Genomic DNA, 11,027 nt, shown 5'->3' with positions numbered 1-11,027 from the left:
TCCCAACTTCCAGAAAACATCCTGATCTGCAACGTCACTCTAACTGATGGTCTGAGCTTGCAGGAACATGAGGGGGTACAGGAAGGGGGAGAGAGGGGTTCCACAGCCCCCAAAGCCTTCACGGAGGCCAAGGCTCATTCTCAGAAGCCAGCCCTTCCCTCATCCACTCCCCGTAACTGAGGGGAGTGGATGAGGAGGTAACTGAGCTGATGGGGTAACTGGCTTCCGCGCTGGACGCAGCTTTATACACTCTACAGCTTCTCCAATTTCTCCCCGCTGCAACTCCACGAGGACGTACCATCACGTCCGCTTCACAGACGAAGAAACTGCAAAGAAAGGGAGCCTGTGGGAAGTGGAAAGAGCCTGGGTGGAGGCACCATCCAGCGCCTCCCCTGTGGAGAAGCCACAACTAGAGACTTGGACCTTCTAGGCCTGACACCACCATTCCCGGCCGTGCCCACATGTTCCCAGAGTTATGAGCCTCTGCCCCTACAGCTGGCTTAGGAAGTGTCCCCGAGCCCCTCCCTCACCACGTGCTCCCCGTGTTCCTCACAAACTGAGACGAGCAGTTAGAACAGACGTTGCTAGGTAAGACAATTCGATTTCGCGAGGGCTACGTGCATTATTAATGCCAAACATGAACTGCATTCGTTTAAGACTGGGAGGTAGCAGGGCGCCTGGGTGGCCCAATCGGTGAAGTATCTGCCTTCAGCTCAGGTCATGATCCCGGGGTCCTGGGATCCAGCCCCACATCGGGCTTCCTGCTCCAAGGGGAGCCTGTGTCTCCTGCCTCTGCCCCTCCCCCCGACTCGTGCTTGCTCGCTCTCTCAAATAAATAAAATCTTAAAAAATAATAATAATAAAAAAAAGACAAGGCTGGGAAGTAGTCATGACTCTGTTCCAACTCAGTTCCCAAGTCCAGCCCCCGCCCGAATCCTGGAAGCAGTAAGATCCCCCCCGCCCCCTGTGCCCACAGAGCACCCTCTCATTGGGCCCTCATGCTGCAGCCCCAGCGGGGCCGGCAGGCAGCAGGAACGACGCAGGGGCCCTGGCACTGCAGTGTAGGCTTCCCACTGCGAGCTTGCAGCCCTCCCCGTCTCCCCCCAACGCTGACGAGGGCCCCGGGTGCGCCAGCCGCTAGCCCGGGCGCTTGGGCGCTTGGCAGGACAAGCCCCTGCTCCTCAGGAGCTCATAGGCGGACCTGTCACCCCAACGTTAAAACCTACAAATGAAATGAGAGCGAGATGCAACAGAAACTGGAATCTGCCAACCACAACCTTCACCCTGAACCCTTCCTTCAAGGTGGAGATTCAGTGGGATGGTGGGACCGCCAAGGACCCGCAGACCTCACTTCGACAAACACCATGCGTGACAGGGAACGCACTGCTGGACTCTTCCACAAATCCAGACTGTTTATTACAACACCCGTTCACACCTCCAGATAATCCTGCCATTCGACATCAGCGGGAAAGAGTTCAGTAAGTTCAGCAACCATGTGTCAATCCTGACACAAAACAGGATACCTGACTGAACACCCAAAACTCTGCAGGGAGACGAACACTGCTGGGGAAACCATGCTCTGGCCCTCGTACCTCCACGCGCAGAGAAGAGTGACACCCCACACCACGCACCCCTTTCTCCGGGAAGGCGGCACTAGCAGGTAGATCTAATTCTCCACCCTGAGGTCTCTGCACCAACGTCCCCCAGTCCGCACAGAGTGACAAGCACCGGAGCGGCCTCAGGCTGCATTCTGGAAGGGGCCCCGATCTAGGACTCAGAGCCACATGCGGGGCCGGACACGAAGGCCACAGAGGTACCCAACAAAGCTCCGTCTGTGAGCGGAACGGCAAGAAACAGAGACAGCCACAGAGCGGGTCAGCGCTGTGACGGAGGGAAGCGTCCGCTGCAGGGGTGGAGGGGAGGAATGAGAGCATTCTGCAGGAACCCCTCTCCAACTGTGCTACGTAAAGGCCGAGAAAGCTACCCAGTCCTACTGCACAGGGCACAGGAACCGTCCTGGGAACGAGGCAGGAAAGGAGCTGTTGTCATCGTCGTGCCCACGCAGCTCCCCGGGGGGCCCTCAGCCAGCCAAGCCACAGGGGCCCATCCACCGTCGGACCGGGGGCAGGAGCAAGAGGCCTCGTCGTCGGGCAGCCAGCACCCGGAAGCCTGGGATGTCCCTTGTCTCACGGAACACGTGCCCCGCGCCCGTCCGCCAGCCCTGCCGAGGCGGCGCCCTGCTAACGGGGTGCATGTGGCTTCGGGCCGGCTCGGGTAGCACAGTCATAAGGCAAAGGCTCTGGCGTCCGACCAGCCCGGGTGTGACTGGGCAGGGGCCTTGGTGGCTCCTGTGAAGACAAAACCAGCCGTGAGCGTCTCTGAGCGCTGGGCTTCCAGGGCACGTCCTGGGCACAACCGTGCTTTCCCCGGCTTCCTCCTCGCTGCCTGCCCGGCTTCCCACCGGGGCCGTTCCCTGGAGGCATCCAACTAAGAACCTGAATCAGCGCAGACCATCCACAAATCCGGGCTGCAAGGAGCGCGCCAAGAGCACGCGGTTTTGCTGGGCCCGACTGCACCTCTCCGCTAGCCCTCCACCGCCATGCAAACGCAGACAGTGTTCTCCTTGGTCCTTATGCCAGAGAGCAGCCGAGCAGAGGCCTCCCCAAAGCAGGCTGGGCAGCATTCACGAGGCATCAGGCACCAGCCACGACCCATCACGAACCCTGGAGCTTCCTTTTCCTGGAGACCCCCTGCACGCTGCGTCAGTTTTCATCATGGACGAGTCTGGTCCAGGTTCACACTCCCAGGAGCATCATCAGCATGTAGACTCAATCTCTGGAGCCCAAGCTCTGGGACCCAGCTCTCGGGGTACGCTAAGTCCCCACCAAATCCCTCAGAAGGGCTCCATGGGCAAGCACACAAGGTCCGGAGGAGCGAACGTGAACGCTGAGTGCCAGGTAGCCATAGGACCTCGGGCAAGCCGCTCTGCCTCTCTGAGCCTCAGTTTCCCCATCTAGGAGCCAGAGGTGTCACACTTCACTCCAAGGGGTTGTTCTGAGGTTACAGGAGATCCTGTGTGAGCAGCACTGCAGTCAATGAATGCAGGCGCCCTTGGCCTCTGCCCCCATCTGGATGGTAGTGGTCTACAGACGAGAACAGAGAAGAGCGGGTCCTCTAGGACGGTGCTCTTGGCGCTGCCCCTCGTGACCCAGTCAAGATTACTGCACTGGGAAATCAATCAGGGTGGATGACCACCAGTAGTTTTTCTTAAGTAAACAGAATAGGAAGTTTCAGAATGCTTCACCTTGACAAAGCAGGGGCTGGGTATTGTCTGAAACTTATCTCGGTCAGGTACACAGAGGAAGTTCCCGTACATAACGGCCGTGCACCGCATCACAACATAAAATCCCTTTCCTTTTACGAGTCAGGGTGAAAGAGTTTGAAAGACACTATCCCAGACGGTGTTTTCCAACTTCAGTTTTAGCCCGAAATCCTACGAATCGGAGTTGGAGGCCTAACACAGCTGAGGCAGAAGCTGAAGGCTCTGGTGCGGTCTGACCCCCCCGAACACCCTCCCCACCGTGCGAAGTCACGGTCTGACCCCCCCGAACACCCTCCCCACCGTGCGAAGTCACGGCCAGCAGTGTGTTGAGGCCCAACTGGGCCATTCTGCCGAGTGACATCTTTTTTTCTGCAGAGCCCCTCTGTAAGCCGGGTGGCGGGGGCCAGGGGTATCAGCTTATAAGGCCCGACGAGGTTCATCACTGCAGGCGATGGAGGAGAAAACGTGTGCGGAGAGGGTTAATGCCCATCACCAAGGCCACGAAGCAAGTAGCAGGAAAGACTGGACCAGGCCTGAGGGTTCCAGAACCATACTCCTCCCACCACTGTTCCACACTCTGCTGCTAGCCTTCTCACCTGCCCCCAAACACGGTGTTCTTGCGGGTGACATCCCACCCCTTCCTCGGGCGACCACATCCACCTCTGCATGAAGATTTGCCTGGCCTACTGCTGCACCGAGAACTCTCTGGAGCCTCCTATCTGTATGTCTACTTAGATGTCCAGCACGTACCTCCAAATCAGTGTCCAAAATCAAATCTATGAAGCACACTGCCAAACCTGATCCCAGCTGGGAGTACCTGCGAGCCCCTCACTAGCTGGACACTCGAGTGCAGGTGATTCTCGGCCTTCCCTCACACGTCCGCAAACTCCCTCAGGGACCGGCAGCTCTCCTCTCCCTCGGCCTCTGGCCCCCCTACCGTCCACCAGCTCCCCACGCCTCAATTCAAGCCCTGGTCTTTTGGCCTTCATGTGTCCCTGCCTCCAGGCTCCCAAGTAACCTAAAGCTCACTTCTGGATATAACCCGCCTCCATCCTCACCCTGAGCAAAAGCCTGCAACCATTCCCTCTGGCCCCTGCAATCCTGCCCAAGCTCCGCAGCATGGGACCTAAGTGCCACACGATCTCTCACCCCTTTACTGTAGGCTCCAGCATCGCCAAACCAACTGCTATAGCCCTGCTAATTCTGGGCCACCACGTGCTCACGTCACGCCTTGGCTCAAACTCACGTGTCACCTCTGTGTACTCTGAGCCGAGCCAGGGTCCAGGGCCCTGCCCATCTTCCCTTCCTAAGAGACAACACATACAACACACTACAGAGCTGTCCGTGGGCGCAGCTCTTCCCTCTGGACAGAGCTCTGGACAAGCAAGCACCGTGTCCTGCTCCCCGCTCATCACTAGATCCTAGCAGGGAGCCCAGCACAGACCTGTGGTTAGTGATATCTCGCTTACTGCACGGATAAACGGCACTCTGAAAACAAAAAGGTCCACAACACCGTTTCTCTCCTTGGCCGAATAAGGAAGGACACAGTAAAACAGACCTCAGAGCGCCTGGCAGATGCAGGAGCTTGAAAAGCAGAGAGCACCTCAGACGCAGGGCAGTGGGGAAGATGTTAAAACAGGATGTGGGAGGGAGTCCAGCCAAGCCCAGGAAGAAGCCGGCAGTGAGGACAATGAAAAGCAGGCAGGGAGAGGAGAAAACACATAGAAAATTCAGTCTTACCAATCAATCAGGTAGATGTCTGGAGTTAAGTTGTTTTTCTTGAAATGAGCAAATAATTTCGGCAGATTTTCCTCAAAAAACACCTCAAATGCAGCAAAATAGGTCAACATCTGGGGAGACAACGTGAGATAGACCAATCAACTAGTTATCAGCACAGACTTCCACTCTACAGCAGAAAGGCGACATATGGACACTTTCAGGACAGGACAGCCGTCATCTGCAGCTGCGTACACGTCTCGCTGGGCCCGGGCAGTTCCTACCTGAGCCCCTTCTCTGCTCTCCACAACGTCACCCGCTACATGGTCGTATTCCCTCCGCTTACACAGAAGGCGGCAGAGGCCCCCTGGTGTGCGGCAAGGCTGGGACCTGAACCGTGCCTGACCCACTGCAAACGCTGAGGGTCGTGGGCTGGCTCTTCTCCAAGAACCAGGAAGGAAGAACTGTCTAAAGGAACCCGAGAAAGCACACGTCCCGAGGGAGTGTCATCCTGATGTGCGTGGCCCCAAAACGCTGCCCTTTTAATGCAGCGAAGGGAGAAAATATTAAGGAAAAGCAAGCAGTCAGAGCCTCTATGGTAAAGGCACATGCTTTTCAGCTCCGAGAGGTTTGCAGGAAAACAGCACGCACTGAGCAGGGGAGTGCTGCTGGAACAGCAAGAACAGCCGGGGTGGGACTAGCAATGACCCGCGTCAGAGTGGCGGCCCCCTCTTGGGCCGTTCACCTGGATGCACGCGGGCAACTGGCGACTCTCCGACTCAACGAAGGGATGTACTGTAAACCAGCGGGTCCCGACTCTGCCTCCCGGGGGGACACCTGACAATGTCGGAGGACGTTTCTGATGGACACGCTAGCAGGGAGGTGCTACTCGCATTCAGCGGGGAGAGGCTGGGGATGCTGCTGGTCTCCTCTGCAGCACAGGACGCCCCCCCACACCTATCAGCCCCCATGTCCACGGCGCTGTCAGGAGACCCGCTGTCAAGAAGGTCCCATTCCACACTACGATTCTATGATCGTGCCTTAAATTCCAGAACCACAGAAATTGACAAGCGCAGTTTTTATCATATGTGTCTAAAGAGAAAGGTGGGGTCTTATCTTCACAATTAGGAAATACTGAGATAGAAATCATTTTATTATATATAACAAGTATTTTCCTGACTACGAAACCTGTAAATGCTCCCTGTAGAAAACTTTAGTATAGAAACAAAAAAGATCATCCATAAATACTATTGATATTGTTCATTTCCTTCTATTGTTAAATATGGTAGCTGTTACAGCACATGTTCTGCTTCAGATACTTTTGAAAAAAAATCAGCTTTCTAGGGGCGCCTGGGTGGCTCAGCCGTTAAGCGTCTGCCTTCGGCTCAGGTCATGATCCCAGGGTCCTGGGATCGAGCCCCGCATCGGGCTCCCTGCTCTGCGGGAAGCCTGCTTCTCCCTCTCCCGCTCTCCCTGCTTGTGTTTCCTCTCTCGCTGTGTCTCTCTGTCAAATAAATAAATACAATCTTAAAAAAGAATCCACTTTCTGATCTTACTTTTCCACAATATGATGCCAATCTCATTACTGCACCGCATACGCTGCCAGATTTTACTCTCTTATTTTAACTGCAGTACGTTAACACACAGCGATACCTTATTTCCAGACATACAATATAGTGAGTGATTCAACAGCTCCACACATCACTCAGTGCTCAGTGTGCTCCTAACCCCCATCACCTATTTCCTCCATCCCCCTGGCCACCTGCCCTGGGATAACCACCAGTTTGTTCTCTAGAGTTAGGAGTCTGTGTTTTGACTTGTCTTTTTATTCCCTTTGTTCATTTGTTTCTTAAAGTCCACATATAAGAAAAATCATATGGTCTTTGTCTTTCTCGGACTTATTTCACTTAGCATAACGCTCTCTAACTCCATCTATGATGTTGCAAATGGCACGACTTCATTCTTTTTCAGGGCTGAGTAATATTCCACTATACGTATGTCTGTGTATGTACATGCCCCCCCGTATCTTCTTTATCCATTCATCAGCAGATGGACGCTTGGGCTGCTTCCACAATTTGGCTGTTGTAAGTAATGCTGCACTAAACAACATCAGGGTGCACATATCCTTCTGAATCGGTGCTGTCTCACTCTGCGTAAACACCCAGTAGTGCGATTACTGCGTTACGTAGGGTAACTCTACTTTTAGTACCTTGAGGACCCTCCACCCTGTTTTCCAGAGTGGCTGCACCAGCTTGCATTCCCACCAGGAGTGTAAGAGGCTTCCCCTTTCTCCGCATTCTTGCCAACATCTGTTGTTTCTACTGCCGGATTTTAAGTAACCATCTGCCTCCCCCTAAACCCCCATTTTAAAAATGCTTCCATCTTTACGATGAAAAATGATTTTAAATAATTACAGTTATAATTATGTAATAACCATCTTTTTCTTTTTTTTTTTTTAAAGATTTTATTTATTCATTTGACAGAGAGAGAGAGATACACACACACAGTGAAAGAGGGAACACAAGCAGGGGGAGTGGGAGAGGGAGAAGCAGGCTTCCCGCCGAGCAGGGAGCCCGATGCGTGGCTCGATCCCAGGACCCTGGAATCATGACGTGAGCCGAAGGCAGACGCTTAACGACTGAGCCACCCAGGCGCCCCTGTAATAACCATCTTTGTCCATACCTGTGACTTTCTCAGGATTGATTCGCACAAGCAGAACTACACACCCACGCCATTTACCACTACTGATAGTTAAAACCAAACTGTCTTCCAAAAGGCCTCTACCAATTTATAGCTCCCCTAACAGCTACCACGTTCTCAGCTGTGTGAAATACTACTTTTTTTAAATGTAGGTACTGCCTGAGCAAGAAACACTCCAGAGTCCTTAGGATATTAAGGAAGAAACATGCCCGAGATTGTCTCCTCCCCTAAGTACTGGTGACTGTTACCAGCAAATCAGACAATGGGCCCCTTGAGTGGGCGGCTCTCCGGGCTGTAGAAAGCCCACGGGCTCAGGAAGCAGAATGGGTTAAGATCCCAGCAATTCTACTCACCAGCTACGTACCCTGATGGATCATGTCATTTCTGGGCCTTGCTTCTTCATCGGCGCCCTGCAGGAGACCCACCTCTGGAAGCACGTGAGGGCCCTCCCCAGGGCAACTCCTGTCAGCTCCTCCCACCTGGTCTGTGTCTACAGCAATAAAGAGGTGGTCGTGACCACGTCCCCTCTCCCGTGTGGGGGTGCAGTGCATGAAGCAGAGCCCCAGGGTGGCAGTGAGCAACAACAGAGTGGGTGATGCCATGCTCTCCCTGATGGACCCAAATGTGGAGGGCACCCCTGAGCTTCTGCCGTGACACAAATATGTGTATTCGGGCAGGAGCTGCCCCTCCTTCCTCGTTTAAAGAATGTGTTTTCAGAAATACTTCTGAAAGAACGTGTTAAATACATACAAATGGGACGCCTGGGTGGCTCAGTTGGTAAAGCGTCTACCTTTGGCTCAGGTCATGATCCCAGGGTCCTGGGATCGGCCCCACGTCGGGCTCCCAGCTCCGTGGGGAAGCCTGCTTCTCCCTCTGCCTCTGCCTGCTGCTCCCCCTGCTTGTGTTCACTCTCTGACAAATAAATAAATGAATTAAAAAAAAAACAACAAAGAAATGGCTATCAACCGTGTATTTGGAAAACATACTCCTTTTCCCTCTAAAAAGACAGAACGATCAGCAACCCTGGCTGTGTGAAGGCACACATACTGGGGATACTCACAAGGCCATGGTCCACTCGGAAAAACGCCATTTGACAGGGTTTATTCAAAAGATTAGAAAAAGCAATGAAGGCATCTGCAGTATCTAGGTTCAAGCTCAGCACGGCCGCTATAAAGGACATGCCCTGCACCTGAGGAAGGAGAGAAGGGGGCATTAAACTCACGGCAGCCACCACGGTCGGACCTGCTCTTTCACGGACTGAAAGAGGAACCAAACACCCTCAAGCTAGGAGGGCCCACGTGGCCACCCACCCACCACCACCCACCGCTGAACTGAGCGCCTCCGCGGCGCCCACCTGCCCTCCCTCGACTGCTCAGCCACATCGGCCCCCCGCCCGCGCTCCCTCAGCCCCCGCCTCCGGCCACATGGAAAACCATGAACGATGGCATCTGGCACCTGACAGGCTGCCCTCCAGAACGGACGGTGCCCAGCGCCGCGGACATGGGGCTCTAACTTGAGGCGTCAGGGCTCTAATCATGCGTGCACAGCTGCCAAGCCGTGGAAACACAGCAGCGCAGCGTGAAAACGGTTACTGCTTAAAAGTTTTTCTGGTTTAATGCTAAGAAAAAAGAATCCCATGCAAAAAATGAAAATCAAATCCAATCACAATGTGATTAGTGCCACAGAGCGGCCGTGTCAGCTCAACCCCTTTACAAGAAAGGGGAGGCAATTCACGGACCACGAAGCTCTCCATTGCCCCCGACATCAACAACAAAAAAATGAAGGCACCACTCAACCTGACATTTGCAGCTAAGTTGTGCTGGGCAGTATTTTGACTTTCTCTTTAGATGGTAACATTATAAGATATTGAAAAGGTTCACTTACATAACCCACATCCGGTCGGTAACAAGTATAAGCGCCCAAAATACTGTGCAACATGTCATGATATGGACCACCCTAAAAGGATCAACACACCAAAAACAACACGTGTGTCAGTCTGGTTAGTACTCAGATGGACATCTGACGCGGCTGCCGGTCACACCAGCTGCTCTCGGAGGACGAACCAGTCGCCAAGCATTATGCTCGCAGCTCTACGCATCCTGCATGACTCAACAAGTTCACGACCAATCCACGGTTAACCAGAGACTGCAGCTCAGCCTACAAAGCTGCTTGGAAAAAAGCTGGTGGGTCAGGCATGAACACCTCGCTCGGAAAGCATCCTTAGTCTGGCTCCTGCTGCGTAACCGTGTCTCCCCTCCACAGCTCAGCAGGCAAGCCAGCTACCCCAGGGCTCTTCAGAGCAGGTGACCCGCCTGTCTCCTCTCCTGGCAATGATCCTCGTCTGTCTCTTTTGTGTGTTTCAGCAGGCAGGTTTAAGAAATACCCTTTAAGTGTCGAGTCCTGACAGCGACCATTTTATTAACATTCTCCCGGTCCTGCCACCTGAGACCTGTGCTGGAATTTCCTGTTTCCTAAGTGAGCACAGAAGCAAAAAAGGTACCTCCCGCGATGTCAGTGTGTCTGAAGGCACCGTGAATGGACCGGTAGGGTCCAGATCCCACAGTCCCCGTCCATAGCTACCCTTCGGCTACAGTCAACTTAAGGAATAAAAAGCGTACGTGGCATGTGACGAGAAAGTCACTCTGCACGTGACCGTGTGTGGCTTACAAAAGAACGCCATGGCCCAAACCATCACATTCTGGCGTATACGAGAAGTAAAAGAAGAGACACTTCTAAATCAGACGGACGAAAGAAGGAAAGCCCACACGGGAAGGTAACAAAGACAGCATCCGGTGCCAAGCGGGCAGAAGGGGGACGGGCACGGAGCTCGGTGAGAGACTGCCAAATGCCCACCTGACCACCACCGCTGACCGTCACTGAATGAGAAAGACTAGAACGTCACGCTGAACTTCTCTTAAAGGTAAATGCTTTTAACTTAAAAGATTCTCCACCGTTCTATGTGCTGAATGTCCTTTCTCTGAAGAAAAGAGGGGGCCAGTGGATGGCGGCCCCCTATTTCAGATGCCCTCGCTTTGGACATCTCCCCACACTCTCCCCTCCCACTGCACTTTGGTTTTTGGTACTACCCACTTATGAATTCAGAGCTGAGGGCACCACAGACTGAGGGACACACCCAAAGGAACCCAGAGGGAAGGAGAAAAGCCAACTTCTCTGCCATCTGCCCCCACCCACACCTGAGAGACCCCTAGAGCCCCTCCTCTTCTTCTGAACACATCTCCCTGCACCAAGATAATTGCCTTGTGACTCTCAAAGTCCATGAGGCTGAGTC

General features: G+C 53.7%; 1 protein-coding gene across 2 annotated transcripts in view; it reads right to left on the bottom strand.

Moving 5' to 3' along the window:
- Nucleotides 1-4,721: 4,721 nt before the first annotated feature.
- The window catches only part of TBC1D14 (TBC1 domain family member 14), a 92,234-nt gene continuing 85,928 nt past the window's right edge, over nt 4,722-11,027 (bottom strand). The window contains exons 10-12 of one of the 2 annotated variants that reach the window (XM_081812673.1): nt 9,623-9,694; nt 8,799-8,927; nt 4,729-5,172 (exon numbers count right to left, since the gene is read on the bottom strand). In XM_081812673.1, coding sequence (XP_081668799.1) covers nt 5,059-5,172; nt 8,799-8,927; nt 9,623-9,694 — 315 coding nt within the window. In that variant the 3' untranslated portion in view covers nt 4,729-5,058. Of the gene's footprint in view, nt 5,173-8,798; nt 8,928-9,622; nt 9,695-11,027 lie in introns of both variants that reach the window. The other variant, XM_081812674.1, reaches the window with a different exon arrangement.

This window comes from Leptonychotes weddellii, chromosome 2, assembly GCF_054177405.1.
Source record: "Leptonychotes weddellii isolate Sample4059 chromosome 2, ASM5417740v2, whole genome shotgun sequence".
In the NCBI taxonomy this organism is placed as follows: domain Eukaryota; kingdom Metazoa; phylum Chordata; class Mammalia; order Carnivora; family Phocidae; genus Leptonychotes; species Leptonychotes weddellii.
This window is presented reverse-complemented; position numbering and strand designations above follow the sequence as displayed.